This window comes from Triticum aestivum, chromosome 1A (assembly GCF_018294505.1).
Source record: "Triticum aestivum cultivar Chinese Spring chromosome 1A, IWGSC CS RefSeq v2.1, whole genome shotgun sequence".
NCBI classification, from domain to species: domain Eukaryota; kingdom Viridiplantae; phylum Streptophyta; class Magnoliopsida; order Poales; family Poaceae; genus Triticum; species Triticum aestivum.
Window position 1 is genome coordinate 415375865 of NC_057794.1, and position 19048 is coordinate 415394912.

The window sequence follows — 19048 nt, forward strand, 5'->3', positions numbered from 1 at the left end:
TGCAATATTTAGCAGAGGAGTAATATAAGTTCTCATTGTGCTAACAGTAACATTGGATTATTATTTGTTTCCTTTCTTTTTGATGATAGTGCAAAACAAATAATGGTCCTAGACTGCTCATGCATATGTGTGGTTGTTACCTCCGACGCTTCCTATCTCTCTTTTTTCTCTTATAAGCAGTAGCGGAAATGTTGTACCAAGGAAGGTAAATAATATACTGTCCGTGTGGATCTCAACTAACAGCATACTACAACGAGGAGGTAGAGACGTTGCCGGTGGCAGGATCGAGGGCAATGGCATCTGCGCTATCACATTATTGCATGCAGTGGAAGGTAATGATAGCTTCAATAAGGACACGCTGATCATCCAAATATATAAAATCGGTTTGCAACTGCAGTATTCTTTATTTCCCTTTTAAATTTGAGAACCTGAGAACCCCGACCATGACACTGTCATTGTGAGTCTAACCCTCATGTCACCTTCATCTGATTCCCCACACTAAAAGATGTGTGTCGTCGACGACGGATTTCCTCACACCTCAACACCATGTCTCTGCAGGACGAAGCCGACAGATTAGTGATAGTGGTCAACGAAGAGGCAAAAAGTTGGACATGAACTTTGGCGCTTACCACGACGAGCATGAAGGCATTCCTCAGCATACACTCATATGTGGACACCCACTATAAGTACGTGGATTTACAAGTTGATGCAGGGAGGGCTACACAACGATGAAAGCCAATCACCTTGGGATTGATCATGAACAGACAACGTAACCATTAACAACAACGGTGGCGAAAAGGAGAATTTTTTTTATGGGTGGGCGAAAAGGAGAATTAGCAGCACATACAGGTCCCTAGGGGCATATGAGATTTGTTTCTCTCGTTGCAACGCACGAGCATTTTTGGTAGTTTCAATAAAAAAAACAAAGACCGCAACTTGCAAAAACTAGAGTCCATTTTTCAGTTCATACTTTCATTCAGACACTTTTTTTTACGAAAATTCACTCAAACACTTGTCTAGATCCCTGTAAAACAACAACAACAACAACACTTGTCTAGAGGCATGATCTCACAGAAAATCGATGAATGCACAGTACTACGATAGTACAAATTTTACGAGGACAGACGCCGCAAAAGTTCACGCAGGACTCCTGCTCGGAATGCACAAATGCTTGGAGGCAAGTAAAAGGAAAGAGTCCAGCTGGGAACGACCCAAGCCAGGCCATTTCCAAATTTGAAAAATGGGACAGCGTCTACGAAGGAAGCCCAAGTATGAAATTGCCAAACCAATAGACGCCCACGCATCGCCTTCGCCGCCTTCCGTAAGCAACCTCCTCCCCTGCCCTCGCCCGCCTCCTCTCCCCCCCCTCCGCCTTGCCACGCCCTCCCCCAAATCAGCCGCACTCTTCCACGCCTCTCCAGAACCTTCCCCACCGATCGCCCGCCGCCCGCCGCCCGCCGCCGCCCCAGCGCCGAGGGGGATGCCGCGGGCGGTGCCGCCCTGCCCCGCGCGCTAAAACCCTAGTTCGCCCCATCCAGCCGCCGCCGCCGCCATGACCAGCCCCCACCTAGGTCTCGGCCTCGCGCCGCCGCCCGCTGACCCTTCCGCCGCGCCGCCGTCCCGCCGAGCCCCTCGGCTGGCCAAGCGCCGACACGCGGCCACCACCTCCCGCTCTCGCGCGCAACCGTCGACCTCGACCTCGACCTCGGCGCCGTGGAATCCATTCCTTGGCGGCGGTACGGATGCATCGGGGCAGGACGGAACTGGCGGGTCGGGGAGTGTGGCTGGTGGCGGTGGTTACGAATTCGGGAAGGGCCAGAAGGTGGGCAATGTGTTTGGACCTGCTCCAGCGGCGAGGCGGCCGCCGGCGGCGGCATCCAATGAAGCTCCCTTCGTGTTTGGGAGCGTGAGGGACAGCCTGCCACGGTTCGATGTGGGCTCATCAGCTGCTTCGAAGCTGGACCATAAGATGGGGAAGCTGAACCTGCAGAGTCCAGGTAAATGCAGCGTTGGTGCTGGTAAGGGGGTGGATCAAACCGAGAAGAGCTTTGTCTTTGGTGCTACTACACCTAGTTCGGTTTCCAGCAGCGAGGCCAATGTGCTCCCGGAAAAGCTGACACAGTTGAATATAGGAACCGAAGTGCCATTACAGAATGAGGGTGCTAAAGTTGGGCCAAAAACGTTTGTGTTTGGAAGTAATGGGGCTGGGAGTTTTGCTGATAGTAGGAGCACTGCTTCCTTTTGTGCTGATTCATATGCTTCCAGTTCAGTTCAGGTTACCAAGGCAAATGGTACACCGGAAAGTGGCCATGCTGAAAGCACCAGTGATGCTACTGCAGATTATCGTGCTCATGATGCAAGTGTGCTTCAGGAGAAGATAACACAGTTGAATATAGGAAGTGGCACGTTTCAGTACATGAAAGATGGAGGTAGCGGTAGTCGTCAAACTGAAGTGCTTGGCTTTGGGGATGGCCGAACTGCAGGTACTATATTTGGCAACGCTTCAAGCAATACTTCAGACAAGGGCAGTATATTTTTCTCCTTTGGGAATAACAATGCTTCTATCTCTGCCAATGGTGCTGCCAATGTACCTCCAGAGAGGGCATCAAATTTGAATGTAGGAGGTGGAGTTAAACAGAGCATGAAAAGTGATGATACAACTTGTTCACCAGAGACTTTTGTATTTGGAAGAAATGGAAGCACATACTCTGCTTCAGAGCAGTCAGCAAGGGTTGTCATGGATGATGGTGATAATAGTGGCAGTGGTGCAAGTACAAGCACTTGTACTTCAGCTCATGGTACTATGGGGAGCACACTTCCGGAGAAGATGACAAAGTTAAATATAGAGCAGGTAATCCCATCTCAGAGCGTGAAAGATGAAGCTGCTACTCGGCAACCAGAACCATTTGTTTTTGGTAGTAATGCAACTTCAAGTTTTTCTTCTTTGAAAACCACATCATTCACAAGCTTTCAAACTAATGTATCCTCTGAATCAAAGGGCAGTAGAGGGAGCTTGGCTAATGATGGCAGTGGCAGCAGTGTAACTATTCTATCTGAAGGGACTGCAGAACATGCACTGCAAGATGAAATCAAGAAATTAAACATCAACAAGGAAGGACCTTCAGCTGGAAATGTCAACGCAAGTGATGCGTGTACTCCTAAATTTTCCTTTCAGAGCAAAGTAGAAGCTGTGCCAGGATATTGTACCTTTCCGCAGCCCAAAGTTCAGGAGTCATGCCTGTTTACTCCGTCGAATCATTCATCTACTTACTCTACTTCTGCAAATGCGATGCCGTCTTTCAGTTCCAGTCCTCCAAATGGAGGAAGCGAAAGTGCTCCTGGTGAATCTTGTGCGGTCAAACAAGATCCTGCTAGTTGCTCCAGAGAGAGCTTATTTGGTATAGACTATATAAAATCAGCGTATAGAGACAAAAAGGAAGCACATAGAAGCACAAGGAAAAAGAAAAGACCAACAAGGCTAAAACAGCATGGTCAACTCCATCAAGTTTCTCAAGAAACATGCGCCAATGGATTAGCTTCAGATTTAACAGGTGACTATTCACCAATGGATTGTTCTCCTTATCAGGCAACAGTTGAACAAGTGCCAAGAGAGGCATTCGTGAGTTGTGATCAGTCCACTGACATTTGTGATGGTAGTGTCCCGAATCAGAATACCAGTTGTGCTGAAGATGATCTAGTTTCTGCAACTGAGCACTTGGTTATTGATGCAGATCTTCCAACGTGTCAAGATGAAGGCAGAGATCCCATTGTGGATGCATCTGAGAGTAACTTTGGTAGCAACTTTTCTAGTTTCGATGGAGAAATAAATTTCTATGATGCACCACAGCCCATTTTCACTAATATGAATGTTGATGCAAATGGTGAACCTAAAATGTACACGACAGAAGCTTGGGTTGATGGTTCTGGATGTAATGTTAGTGGGCCGACTTGCGAAGAGAACACCTCCAGAACACCACATGAGTCTGGTGAACCTGTTAATGTTCAATCAAGCTCGGCAAATTTGAGTCGGCTGAACTTCACCTTTGGTGCATCACTGTATCCTGAAAGTTCCTTACCGACACAAAGACATACTACAAAAAGGAAGTTAAGGACTAAGGTTTGTCAGGCGCCTAAGCCTTCAGCTACCCAGGCTTCTGTACAACCAAAAGGCTCACAAGACACAAAAAGCATGCAGTTTTCCCCAGAAACAAGTACAACAGAAAATTCAGTGAAAGAGCAGTTGAGGAGAGATGCATCAGTTTCCGCAGACTTGGAGACTTGTGAGACCTGGCGTACAAGGTTTGTCTGGACATGTTTGATTTTTTCTATATATCTCATTGTCATCGTTATGGCATTTAGAAATATCTTACTGTAAAAGCTTGTGATTACTCCAATTTTTGTTATATCATAGTTTGTTTGTTCCATTTGTGCCAGTGGGAATCAAGCCTATGCAAATGGTCACTTTGCTACTGCAGAGGGGTGTTATACCCGTGGAATAAATTCGATTTCCCAGTATGCAACTTCTGGACGCTGTTCCCATGCGTTGATGCTGTGCTATAGCAACCGTGCAGCTACTAGAATGTCTCTGGGGAGAATGAGAGAAGCTCTTCAAGATTGTTCAATCGCGACATCTATTGACCCCACCTTTCTCAAGGCTAAAGTTCGTGCTGCAAAGTAAGGAGTTGCTCTCCTCAACCCAACTAATTCTTCTGTATACTAGCTAAATACCATGCTACGGATCAACAGATTAGATTGCTTCAGCATGTCAAACCATAACTGTTGTGCTACATGACACACCCTTGGCATCGGTCTCATCTCTCGACCAAGCTCCGCCTCGAGTAGAATCGAGAGGCATCTAGGTTTTGCATTGAGATTATCCCGCAGGTAGGCATGTAAGACAGTGTAGGAGAAGGTGGATGGACTGCTGCCACTGAGATTGAGGCCTTTATACAGAATTAAAGATTTGTATTTTTTCCATTGCAATAGCATGTCTGGTTGAGCAAAAAACATCAGAGCCCCGATCATTATACGGGGGACTAAGTTTTATGCAAGGGCCATTGATGTATATTATTCTGGTAAATGCCCAATAGTGGTATGTTCTGTTTTTTTTATCATGGAAGATTCGAAGATATTTTTAGCATTATAAATAATTTTAAATTTATATGCATCTGGAAGGTCAGTAATGTGTGGTCTGGTTGTAATAGTGCCACTATGCTCAGATAATTCAGATCTCCTTTTATGTCAGTCAGGTTATAGCCATGGTATATTTTACATGACTAAAACTATAGTCCAGGGGAAAACATTTCTGTTGATCTGGTTTGCCGCTTGATATGTGTTGTAGTAGAGTACTTTGGGGAGACCATTATTAACTCAGCAACTTCAGTTGCTGGTACTTTCTTACTGTTAAACTTCTTAAGTGATTGCTAGGTTTAACTTCTTACTATCTACGCATGCAGTTGCCAACTTGCGCTTGGGGATCTTGAAGGTGCATCAAACAATTACACAGCCTGTTTGAAATCTAGTAACACTGCTTATTCTGACACCAAAATGTTTGCTGAGGCTTCAAATGGTCTGGAAAGAGTCAAGGCATGTTTTTTCTGCTCAAGGGTTACCTTCAAGTTTTTAATCCTGTACAATTTAATAGTATCAGCATGTTAAATCACCTTCAATTTTTTTGTTCTGTTCAATTTGGTGATATCAGTATGTTTTGGAATTTACGTCTTCAGTCTTGTCAGCCCTAAAACGTACCAATGACTTGTGGTTCTCTAGCAATATGTGATGAAAGTATGTATTTTGTGTGGCTACAGTCAGACAATCAGTGTTATCCAAAGGGCTACTTGGGTGGCAGGCCAGCTCCTGGTGCGCAATCCCTGATTAGACTAATGCATGATTCCTGATCAGGATCCTAGGTGGCAGGCCAGAGCCTGCCAACTCCCCGATTAAGCTAATGCGTAATCTCCAAGTAGGCTTGTAGGTGGCCATATAGATCGCAAGCCAGGACCTGGTGCCCAGTCCCTGATTTGGCTCCTGGGTAGCTATGTGGAATAATTTGGCTAGGCAAACAAGGTGAGGATGCTGTCGCCAGGTGGCCTCCTTTTTATAGTACTTGCTGTAATGCATGATCTTTGGCGATTCCTTCAGCTCATTTGTTACAGGTGGCTAGTCTGTTGACCACTTAAGGTAATTGGTGCATACAGGTTTGCTATGGAATGAGGGCAGGCCTGGCGCAGTGGTGAAGTCCTCCCCACTTGTGCCAAGAGGTACTGGGTTCGAACCAGCCTCTCTGCATTGCACTTTGCAGGGGTAAGACTAGGTTCCTATAATCCCTCCCCAGACCCCACCTTGTGTGGGAGCTTCTATGCACTGGGTCTGTCCTTTAGGTTTGCTATGGAATGCACACATAGTTTAGTTTTACATGGATTGGGCCAACTATTCATGGGCCAGCGAAGAAAATTGAACTCTTAATTAAACTAGAAATACAAGGACTAGGGAAATAAATCTGACCTCAAAAGCTTGAAGTTCTTTTGAGTTGCCACTTGCCAAACAGGTCAATACCTGCCCCAAGTGTCATATCAGTAGGATGCAGCTCTGATGAAGAAACTTATTATGCTGCATTAGACAATTTATGGTTCAATTCTAGCATGTCACTACATGGAACGGTTCCATTGACTAGCCTTTTACATCTTGATGAACAGTGGCCTTAGTCTGCTTCCCATATTTCATTGCATCTGATGAGGGTATCAAATGGACTAAATACTTACATGATTAGCTTAATATTGGTGGTAATCAAGTAATTATAGCTATTTTACTGAAAATTGTGCCTGTTCTAGGCATTGCCTTGGTGCTGGCATACCAGGAATGTTGGCCATTACCACAATACCAGACACTATGAGCAAATAGTTGCCATGGCTAGAATAATAAGGATTTCGTCCCACGTACCAACTGTGTATAAACAACGATAGAACCGCATTAGTGCTGGCATTGGAATATTTGCAATAGATTTTCCCACTTGTGCCAAGAGGTCCTGGGTTCGAACCAGCCTCTCTGCATTGCACTTCGCAGGTAGGTTCCTATAATCCCTCCCCAGACCCACCTTGTGTGGGAGCTTCTATACACTGGGTCTGTCCTTTTTAAGCACTACCTTGATCTGCAAAATATAATATACCTTTCCACACAATAACACATAGATGAATGTTGATTTTCTGTAGTTTTAATTGCAGAATCACCAGCTTGTTTTTCCCTTTTCATTTTAAGTTGCTGGTGATAATATGGTTATACTAAACCTTCTGTTGGATAAAAATGGGTGGCTAGCTTATTTCATTGATGTTATTTGTCTGCATTCATGAAGTGGGTAGTTGTTGATAACACGATGTAATTTCTTTAAGCATACTCTTACTTATTATTGAGAGAAAAGCCATTCTTACTTGAGTCATGTATGTGTGCTTGGATCTTCTATTGAACACCCTCACCGTATTCTCATGATATTCCTAGATGCACTATTTTGTAAGAGAACTCTGTTATCGTCAAGCAACCACTGACTCATCAAATTGCTCGTTTTCTGCTATACAGTTGCGAAATTATTATGTACCAGGCTTGCAATTTGTCTATTTTAGAGGAGCTGTGTAATATCTTGTGCGCACCTTCCTGTTATCATCAAGGAGTTATTGTTTGATACACATTCCTTTCCTTCGGCTGCAGGGGCATATCTTGTGCGCACTAATAGCTAGTCGATGATATAAGCTAATCTACATTTAGGCTACCTGCATCTAAAATTTGATTTTCACGTTTGGTCTTGCTAAAATAGTGAGCTTCTCCTAATATTATTTCTGTTTGGACTTGAAGATCCAGAATCACGTACAAACCCCATAGTATATGACTACATGCTTAATGCTCGTAGAATCTCGTGTTGGTCTGGTGGCCCCACCTAGTTATCGATATGCAATTGTTACATTCCCTTCTTGGATTGTTCAGATGTACTAGTTTTTGAATGATCGCTTCCTTAGGAAATAAGATTTGAGTTATCTTGTTGTTCATTATGTCTCATTGACATCCTTTTACCAATACCGCAGAGAGTGGCAGACTGTATATCCCAGTCCAGGGAGCTTCTTAAGAAAAGAACATTGCCTGATGCAGAAACGGCTTTGGATCTTATCTCCAGTGCATTGCACATAAGTTCACACTCGGATAACTTAATGGAGATGAAAGCAGAGGCACTGCTGACAGTATGTATTTCTAGCCTGAGGTTTTACACTAATGAATTGTTAAGAATCCTTTTTTTATCACTGCTTCACTAATATGGTTGTGACACTAAACAGCTACGAAGATATGAAGAAGTAATTGAACTCTGTCAAGAAACAGCAGATTTGGCTGAAAGAAATTCTGTTTCAATTAATGCCAATGGAGAGCCAAATATTTCTAGTGTACCTGAAAAGGCAGAATGCTCCGCAACACTTTGGCGGCCATACCTCATTGGCAAGTCTTACTTCCTTCTAGGCAAGCTTGAAGAGTCTCTTGACTTGCTAAAGAGGCATGAGCCGGCGACACCTGCCGAAGAGAGGTAAATTTGCCAGGTCCTGTGATTTTCATTCCTTTTTCTTAGTCTGTATTGTGATATTTAACTTCTGAATGATGGCAACCACGCAGTGACGGGAGCACTAGGAAATGTTTCTCATCATTGTCTACAAGTATAAGGAAACTTCTTTCCTTCAAGGTATATGTCTGTTTATTGATTTTTCTTCATCCTCTAGCGCACTAGCAAAGTAGAAACCTGCTGATATGTTCTGTGTCATATCTACCAATGGTATGTGTATGCTGATTATATTTCCTTGGCATCCTATTTCTTTGAATGCTATAAATTGTTTCTACATTTTCCGACGGCTAAATTTCAGTTGAACAATCAAGTTCTCTAATTTTGATAAGTTCCATACACGATGTTCGCTGATGTATATGCATTATTATTGTCATCTCATTTCTAAATCATATTAACCTCTTAGCCGCTTTCAGTTATACTTGGCCTTAGAATTCTATCCACAAGTTCCTGGACTAAAAAAGAAGAATAAAAAAACAAGCAAGAAAACCTTCTCATAGACGGAAACATGGTTTGGAACTTGGCCTCCGATTCAAAAGAAGAAATATTGTCGAGTTTTCACATTAATGAACAACATAAAACTGGCCCCTGGTTGCTTCATGGCCTGGCATTTTGAGCCACTCCGACTGGGGTTGGGGAGGCAGGGGTGTCATTTGGGAGCAGCTTAGTCCGTTTGACAGTTGTGTGTGCGTGTGCGTGCACGTGCTATAGCAGGCTAGCAAACTAATAACTTGAAATCAAGAACGGAAGTCATAAATCTGAGAAATCTAACAGAATCAAAACCCAAGTTCTTGCAGTCCGGAATCAACAATGACAAATCTATTGTTCTTTCTCCACCTATAATCCTTATTAGGCTGCAGGGAATGAATCATTTCAAGCTCGGCGATATTCGGAAGCTGTGGAACAGTATTCAGTGGCTTTGGCATACAATAGTGATTCACGGCCCTTTTCAGCTGTCTGCTTTTGCAACCGTGCAGCTGCATATCAAGCACTTGGTCAACTTACTGATGCAATTGCAGATTGTTCACTAGCCATGGTTCTTGATGCAAATTATCCCAAGGTATACTTTAGTAGCTTTTGTTCTGTGTTATGAGCTTCTCTTTTTTCACATGTTTTGTATAGAATAACTGGAGGTCAAAGATTAGATACGGACTATCTTAACTCTACATTATTGTTCAAGGATTTAGTCTAATAGCTTCTTAATTCCAGGCAATTTCCAGGCGGGCTACCTTATATGAGATGATAAGGGATTATGGACAATCTGCTAATGATTTACGGAAGCTAATCTCACTTCTTCAAAAGCAAGCCAATAAGCCTGGAGTATCACCAAAAGTTTTCAATAAGCATAGTGACCTGAAGCAGGCGCGTGCTCGACTTCTATCTGCGGAGGATGAAGCAAGAAAAGATACTCCCTTGAATTTTTATTTAATCTTGTAAGTTTTCTAAGTGAAATTTACCTATCTGTTCATCTAAATATCTAATAGTGTTTTCCTTGCCACAAGTTTAGTTTCAGTTCCATCATCCAGAACAGTTTGATAATGCATGCCTCCTACATTTGTTTTCCACTTTATATTATCGTAGAAAAACAAAGAACACCATTGATTATGCCTACAAGAACTGACTGTGCTTTCTTATAGCCTTAGTGGAACTTTGCTCTTTGTGCTCGTCAATGTGCTGAAACTGTTCGTAAGAGCACCAATATGACATTGAAATGACATCAGCAAGAAAGTTATGTTATGCTACGTATGTTGCAAGGCAACTTCATCTATCACCCCCAAGTTTTTTAAAGACATGTTTTAGCTTCGGGTTTACCAGTACTCATCTCATTTCCAGTCACTACTTATAAATTTATCGCATTTCTCATGGAATGAAGCAAATTCTGTATGCTCATGTCATGAGGAGATAAACTCAATTGGGTGTTATCCATTCTTTCCAGGGGAGTCGAACCGTCCTGTTCTCCAGCAGATGTTAAGAAGGCCTACCGAAAAGCTGCATTGAGACACCACCCGGATAAGGTTCCCATTATTTCAGAAAATTTCTCATTGTTTCTTATGTAGGCAGAGTTTGCTTTTTACACCACTTTGACCTGCAGGCCACTCAATTGCTTGTAAGAAATGAGAATGCCGATGATGGGTTTTGGAGGGATGTCGCAAAGGAGGTTTATGCAGATGCCGACCATCTGTTCAAAACGATTGGAGAGGCATATAATATTCTTTCAGATCCTGACAAGGTAAAACATAACTGCAATCGACTATGATTCTGGAAAATGGCAATTAACTAATGTTTTCATGAAAGCACACCCAACCAGTTACGTGCATAACAGAAGCTTAGAAGGAAAATCAGAACTGATTACCTTGTGTGAATTTCAAGTTCCAACTATAATGTACTGAAAAAAAAACTAACAGGAGCAGTCTTAACTCTGAACTTATAACAGTGCTGTTGGTAAACACTTGAAGTAGGTCATTTCATGGTACTGCGTGATCGGTGCCAGGATTAGGTGCATTTAACCTGAAACCGAACTGAATTAGCCAAATTATGGGATTATCCGGTTTACGGGTTCTGGGTTTGGCACCAATTCTTGTGCTATTCGGTTGTCACTCCATAAAACCGAACTACCCAATAAGACCATGATGTTCCGTGCAGCACAGCTAGAGCATCTCCAACCGGACGGGGAACGGGGCTAATTTAACCCCCCCCCCCCCCCCCCCCCCATTTCCAAAACCCCGAATCCATGTATTCCCATGCACATAGATCATTACAACAACAACAAAGCCTTTAGTCCCAAACAAGTTGGGGTAGGCTAAAGCTGAAACTCATGGTTCCGGCACATGGATAGCTAACTTCCAAGCACCCCTATCCATGGCTAGTTCTTTGGTGATATTCCAATCCTTTTTTACAGACTCCTCCCATGGCAAGTTTGGTCTACCCCGACCTCTCTTACATTGTCAACACGCTTTAGTTGTCCATTATGCACTGGGGCTTCTAGGGGTCTGTGCTGAATATGCCCCAAGCCATCTCAGATGATGTTGGACAACTCTTCAATCAGTGCTACCCCAACTCTATCTCGTATACCATCATCCCGGACCAGATCCTTCCTTGTGTAGCCACACATCCATCTCAACATACGCATCTCCCTGTGCCCAACTGTTACCATGTCGCCTTTTAGTCGACCAACACTCAGCGTGATACAACATTGCGGGTCGAATCGCCATATTATAGAACCTGCCTTTTAGCTTTTGTGGCACTCTCTTGTCACAGGGAACGCCAGAAGCTTGGCGTCACTTCATCCATCCGGCTTTGATTCGATGGCCCAAAATCTTCATCGATATCACCATCCTTCTGCAACATTGACCTGAAATATCGAAAGGTGTCCTTTTGAGGTACCACCTGCCCATCAAGGCTAACCCCCTCCTCGTACCTAGTAGTGCTAAAACCGCACCTCATGTACTTGATTTTAGTTCTACCAAGCCTAAAACCTTTCGATTCCAAGGTTTGTCTTCATAGCTCTAACTTTCTATTAACCCCGTCCGACTATCATCGACTAGCACTACATCTTCCGTAAAGAGCATACACCATGGGATATCTCCTTTGTGGCCTCATCCATCATCAAAGCAAAAAGACAAGGACTCAAAGTTGACTCTTGGTGCAGTCCTATTTTAATCGGGAAGTCGTCAATGTCGCCATCACTTGTCACAACATTATCGTACATGTCCTTGATGAGGGTAATGTATTTTGTTGGGACTTGTGTTTCTCCAAGGCCCACCACATGACATTTCGTGGTATCGTATCGTAGGCCTTCTCCAAGTCAATGAACACCATGTGCATGTTCTTCTTTTGCTTCCTGTATCTCTCCATAAGTTGTCCTACCAAGAAAATGGCTTCCATGGTCGACCTCCCAGGCATAAAACCAAACTGATTTTTGGTCATGCCTGTCATTCTTTTTAAGCGGTGCTCAATGACTCTCCCATAGCTTCCTTGTATGGCTCGTCAGCTTAATTCCACGGTAAGTACAACTTTGAACATCCCCCTTGTTCTTGAAGATTGGTACTAATATACTCCACCTCCATTCTTTTGGCATCTTGTTTGCCCGAAAAATGAGGTTAAAAAGCTTAGCCGTCGCTATGTCTCCGAGGCCTCTCCACACCTCAATGGGGATACAATCAGGGCCCATCGCCTTGCCTCCTTTCATCCTTTTTGAAGCCTCCCTGACCCCAGACTCTTGGATTCACCGCACAAAACGCCCGAGGGTATCATCAAAGGAGTCGTCCAGTTCAATGGTATAGCTCTCATTCTCTCCATTGATCAGCTTCTGGAAGTACTCCCGCCATATATGCTTAACCTCATCTTTCACCAGGAGTTCATCTGCTCTGTCCTTTGATGCATTTGACTTGGTCGACATCCCTCATCTTCCTCTCTTGGATCTTGGCCATCTTATGGATGTCCCTTTCACCTTTCTTCGTGTCTTAAGTGCCGGTAGAGGTCCTCATACGCTCGACCCCTTGCTTCACTCATAGCTTGCTTTGCGGCCTTCTTTGCCACCTTGTACTCTATGTTGCCTGAAATAGTCTTTCTTCTCCTTAATAGCCTTATGGACATCATCGTTCCGCCACCAGGTATCTTTAGCTTCGCTTCTACTTCCCTTGGTTACTCCAAACTCCTCTGAAGCCACCTTGCGAATGCAAGTCGCCATCTTCATCCACATATAGTCTACATCACCCCTTTCCTCCGCCCCTCCTTAATGACCCTCTCCTTGAAAGCCTAGGTTGCCTCTCCCTTGAGCTTCCACCACTTCCTTCTGGCGACTTTGGCACGCTTATCTTGCTGGCACGAATCTGAAAGCGGAAGTCAGCCACCACAAGCTTATGCTGAGGGACAACACTCTCTCCAGGTATCACCTTACAGTCTAGGCAAGCACGCCTGTCTTCTCTTCTCGAGAGGACGCAATCAATCTGGCTAGAGTGTTGACCACTACTAAAAGTCACTAGATGTGATTCTCTCTTTTTAAAGAGGGTGTTAGCTACGATCATGTTGTAGGCCAGAGGGAAGCCTAAGACATCTCCTTGATTTCTGACGCCATAGCCAAAGCCCCACTCATCCCTTCAAAACCCGTGTTAGATGTAACCATGTGGCCATTGAGGTCTCCTCCTATGAAAAGCTTCTCGCTAATAGGTACACTCCTAACCATGTCCTCCAGGCCTTCCCAGAACTCCCTCTTGGTGTCCTCGTTGTGGCCTACTTGCGGGGCATACGCGTTGATAACATTGAGAACTAAGTCTCCAACTACCAGCTTGACCAGGATAATCCAGTCCCCACGCCTCTTCACGTCTACCACCCCATACTTGAGGCTCTTGTTGATCAAGATACCTACTCCATTTCTGCTTGCAGTTGTCCCCGTGTACCACAACTTGAAGCCGCTATCGTCCACCTCCTTCGCCTTCTGCCCCCTCCACTTGGTTTCTTGGACGCAAAGTATATCAGCACCTCTCTTCACTGCTATATCAACTAGCTCTTGTAGCTTACCTGTTAGGGACCCAATGTCCCAGCTACCTAAGCGGATCCTACTAGGCTCGGCTAGCTTTCTTACCCTTCGCACTCGTTGACTCAAATGCGAAGACCCTTTTGCTCATTTTCACTACACTTGGGCGTTGATGTAGTGCGCCACTAAGGATGCGACGACCCGATCCTTGCTCACTTGCCAATGTATCCCGATCAAGATACGGCGCCCTACGCAATATCTGGGTTCCGATATGATCCGTCGCTAAGAGGTTTACGCCCCAACGATGTTCTTCTGGGTTTCATCGCTGTAAGAGTGGCTGAGTTTTGACGTTGGCTTGCCAAGCCTATCGCAACCCTCCTCCTTTACCCGGGCTTGGGACTGGCTATGTTGAGACAACATAGGCGGAGTTATGCACATAGATCATTCAACTTGTGTGATCTTGCACAACATGATTGTGGAGGATGAGGGTGATGGTGCTCACCATACTTCTGACTTTGAGAAACCCGGAGTACATGTCTGCCGCCCGGAATAAGATGCAGCCCATGTTCTCAACTTCCTAGAGATGCACCGACAACTTCAAGATCAACAGGCGCATGTGCAACTAAATGATCTTGTGAAGCATATGTGGAAACATGCTGGAAACAATTAGATTGGTTATGTTATGTCATATTAATTTTATGTTTCAACGATGCACTCCAAATAATATTTATGTTTGAACTATGTACTCCCTCTGTAAAGAAATATAAGATCGTTTAGATCACTAGAGTACTTTTTACTTTGAACTATGTATTGTTGAATTGTTGGGTGCTATTTTCATTTTTTTTGTGCTATTTCTTTCGTCATCACCTCCCATAATGTCTCAGGATCCTACATATTTGCAACTCCACGAAAATACTCCAACGAGCTTGGAGCACTCCAAACGCCCTCTCCACATCGTTGCTAGCAGCTTGTATTTGTGCAAACAGACATCTTTTGTTACCTTGGGACTCGGGGATAATCTTCACAAACATCTCCCACTAAGGATAGATACCATCGGCAAGATAGTACCCATGGTGTAGTTGTCCCTGTTGATGGTGTAGTTGCACACCGGAGCATCCCCATCCCAAAGTCTCTTGAACAACGGTGATCATTGAAGCACATTGATGTCATCGTGAGATCCTGGCATGCCAAATCCTCAAGTCTTTTGATGCCACTACTTCAACTATGATGGTGCCGCCCGGACCAACGGATCGGAGGGGGAGGGTGGGGGCGGGGGGGGGGGGGGGGTCTGGTTGGAGATGCTCTTGGCTGTGGTTTTTTGACGCCCCAAGCCCACCAACCTCGTGTGGTTCCAGGCAGCCTGTCCTTGTTCCATATCCACATGGCCATGCCCAGCCGCATTAGTCCCTGCTCTCTCTGCTGCCGGTACCGCCCCGATGACAAAGATATCCAACTCCCATCATCCATAGCAGACACTGCCGCTCCTTCTCAACTGAGCCCGCCACAGGTCCTTGCCGGCTGACGGTGGAGCAAACGAAGACGTCTGTTGTAGTGGAAAGTGCCACGGAGTTTCCACCCATTGAAGCAATCATCTGGGTGGTGTATATGTGTGATTTGCTTAGTTTGTTTGATTCTTGAGCAATCGTCACCATGGCGTATATTTGTGCTTTGCTTAGCATGTTTGATTTGTGACGGGTGGAACTGTGCATGTACCTTTTCATTTTGTTCCTTTGATTACTTTGTGAGTTGCCACTTCCTTTATTATTTTCCTGCATTTTTTCCATGCTGCAAACTATTTCTAGCTAGACGCCTAGACCTGAATAACCAAATCGAATAAATTTGGTATATTAGTGTTCACTTAGTAGTTTGGCTAGTTACGAATTCGGTTGTCAATTTGTGGAACCTGGAATTAAAGTAACCCGAAGACCGAATCACATAGCCAATAATGCACACCCCTAGCCAGGATTTGGGACCGAAACAAGCCCTCAGGCCACTCCATGACCAGTTTTTGTTTCTTGCTAGTTAGAGCCTTATAGGAAGTCACTGCTCAAGAGTGTTCCAGAAATGGGAATTTACAATTTGAAGCTGAAGATGCAAAACCGGTTGAAAACCTGCCAAAGTTTATTTTCCAAATTTGAATTCGTATTTCGATGTCCAAATACAAGTTGTATAGGAAATCTCTAATGTTTGGAAAATTTTCTGGTTCAAACTAGCAATCTACTTTTAGGTTTGGTTTTGATGCTGCTTGTTAGTTACAGTTGTTGTTAATGGCTGTAACCATGAATTTTCTATAATTACAAGATGAAACTTATGCATTGCGTTTCATTTTATCAGATACTACAGCTAAACCTATTTTCCATTTAGTGAAGCATTTCCCTTTTGTTTGAATTTTGCAGCGTGAAGAATATGATATTGAAGAGAATATAAGAAATGCTAGCAGGAGAGCTTATAAGGGGAGGAGTACACCGAGGTCGCCCGAACAGCACTACAGAAGACATTATGATGGGGGTTTTAACCCTCGACATTGGCAATCTGCGGGGCAATCAAACAAAGGTGCACCACGCTCGCGCTGGTCTGGATATGAATATTCGGATGACTACTGGTAAATTTATTGGTAGATGCTTGTGGTTTGGTCTTAACGTGAAAGCATCTTTGCATCGGCTGCAAATGAGCATGAGCGACCTTGCACCAAGGTGCGTGGCATTGTCGTCCTGGAGTTGTTAGGGTGCCACTGCGAACTTGCCATCCTCCTTGGCGTCCACAGATCATTGCAGCTTAAGATGTCTGCTCTTGCAGTTCTTCCGAAGAGTTGGAAATTTAAGGTCTGGATGGTCTATAGGATTGTTTGGTGGTTGAAGAATGCTTAAACACCAGCATTGAAGGATAACATCAGAGGGACAGAGTTTTTCACTTTCCCTTTACAGAACAACATTATTTGTTCATGGTTGTGCACAAGGATGCATTAATTATTTCTGGTGGGCTGGTATCAGGGGTTTTGTTGCATTTACGAGTACTTCATATAATGTGCCCTACTTGACAATGGGAAACAATGTTGTATCGTAGTCAAATCTCTTTAAGTTGCCGGTTGATTGTTCTGTAGAAGTATAGTATTGTTCATGTGTCTTGGTTGCTTTCAGGTCAAGGTGTCGAATTTACCCATGCTGGCATTTTTTATATGCTATACGTAGCCAATTTTCTGTAACGATACTAAGTGAACAGCGTGAAATTTTGACTACCAATGCGGGCCAGAACGCATTGACTGTACATTCCAAAACGATTAGAATGTTTGTGCGGTCTACGGTCGCTGGACTTATTGTATTACTAGCACATATGCCTGGGCGAAAAAAATGTGGTGTACACCAGTGAGAAATATATGTGTAAGCACATAATCATATATGTTTCACTGTTGAACTTATTGTATTAATAGCATATACTCCCTTCTTCTGGTGAAAAGTGTACGTCTAGGTTTAAATTTTTTTCACAAAAGAGTCTACCTAGTTTCCCAATGCACTTTAAAGTAGAAAAAAATGCTTCTCTCTCTTCATACAATAATCAAGGCCAATAAATTTTACATATAGTCTTTGTAATTTCTAGATGCACCTACTCATTGAAGGTTGGCTAATTAAAGAGAAGAGATAGTGGCTTGCACCTTTTCAATGCACTTTTTACTTCGCTCTATAATTTGTCCTAAAATTTATATATATACATTTTTCACTGAACGTAGGGAGTATGACCGGGCAAAAGAATTGTAGTGTACACCAACGAGAAATATATGTGCAAGCACATAATCATATATGTTTCACTACAAAAAACACTAATTTTTTCATCACCGAAACACCCGCCAATCATTGGTCAAGGGGATTTAATTGATCCATGCAGGCCCTCAATCCGTTTAATTACCGGTCAAACATCATATGTATACATATAAATCCTCACAATTTGAGAAAATCACAATAGATGGAATTGCATCATGAACATGTGCAATGTTACTTTAAAAATAAACATGCATTCTTTTTGTTTGATTAGATTAGTTAGCTTTTTTTTGAACATCAGTACAGACACAAGCGCTCATATACACGCGCATACACTCACCCCTATAAACGCGCACACACACACCCTACCTCTATGAGCACCTCCGAAAGACTGAGTCGACATATTATCTTGAGATTTACGAAGTCATCGTAGGCGACTCGTCGTCGACGGGAACGTCTCCTCCCACTGAATGCACATCACCGGAAATCTTGAAATAAATCCAAAAATAAATGCGAGCACCAGGATTTGAACCCTGATAGGCAAGGGATACCACAGTCCTTCTAACCATTCAACCACAAGCTGGTTCGTAATTAGGTTAGTTAGCTCGAGCCTCCGTTTTGAAAGAGGGTGTCCCTAGTTTGAATCCCACATGGAAAGCGTTTATCTTTTCCGGACAAAATTTTCAGTACTACCTCATATAGGCATGGGAGAAAATGACTATATACGGACCTTTCTTTTTTACAACGATCGTCCCCTTTGTTGGCTTGCCTGCGATTACAGTTACATCATTGATGATGAAGGGGCATGATTTCACTCGGAGGCTCTTCTAGCCATCCACTAGCACTAGATCTCCTAGCCTCATGAGATACAATATTTGCTTCTCAGTTACAATGTTCAAGGGAAATTCACCTACAATATGAAGGCAATCATCAAAATCGCCGTGCTTCGGCTGATTTGCCCCCACACTTCATAGTATTAATTATGAGAGTTAATCACTACTCCATCCGTTCCAAATTACTCGTCGCAGAAATGGATGTATCTAGAACTAAAATACATCTAGATACATCCATGCCCGCAACAAGTAATTCGAAACAGAGGGAGTAGATGATAACATCCAACAGATAGTGCGAGGGACATGTCAAAACTAGGATGCCCCTGCACCATTCAGTTCTGCTATAAATTTACCACTTGTGTCTCGCAGAACTACACAAGCCCTAGGCAATGTTACTACC

General features: G+C 43.7%; 1 protein-coding gene across 3 annotated transcripts; it reads left to right on the forward strand.

Annotated features, from left to right (window-relative positions):
• The first annotated feature begins 1357 nt into the window (after positions 1-1357).
• LOC123053606 (uncharacterized) lies at positions 1358-17163 on the forward strand. 3 transcript variants are annotated; one of them, XM_044477089.1, is made up of 12 exons: positions 1360-3653; positions 3732-4299; positions 4435-4674; positions 5457-5586; positions 8070-8222; positions 8316-8557; positions 8644-8710; positions 9441-9647; positions 9797-10020; positions 10524-10602; positions 10680-10817; positions 16460-17163. In XM_044477089.1, the coding sequence occupies exons 1-12, from the start codon at positions 1553-1555 to the stop codon at positions 16667-16669; spliced, it is 4359 nt and encodes a 1452-aa protein (XP_044333024.1). In that variant the 5' UTR covers positions 1360-1552; the 3' UTR covers positions 16670-17163. The 3 variants fall into 3 exon arrangements, 2 of the variants coding, with proteins under 2 accessions (XP_044333024.1, XP_044333017.1); XM_044477082.1 differs by having other exon boundaries at positions 1360-4299; XR_006425703.1 differs by lacking the exons at positions 10680-10817; positions 16460-17163 and having other exon boundaries at positions 1358-4299; positions 9448-9647; positions 10524-10573.
• The last annotated feature ends 1885 nt before the right edge of the window (positions 17164-19048 follow it).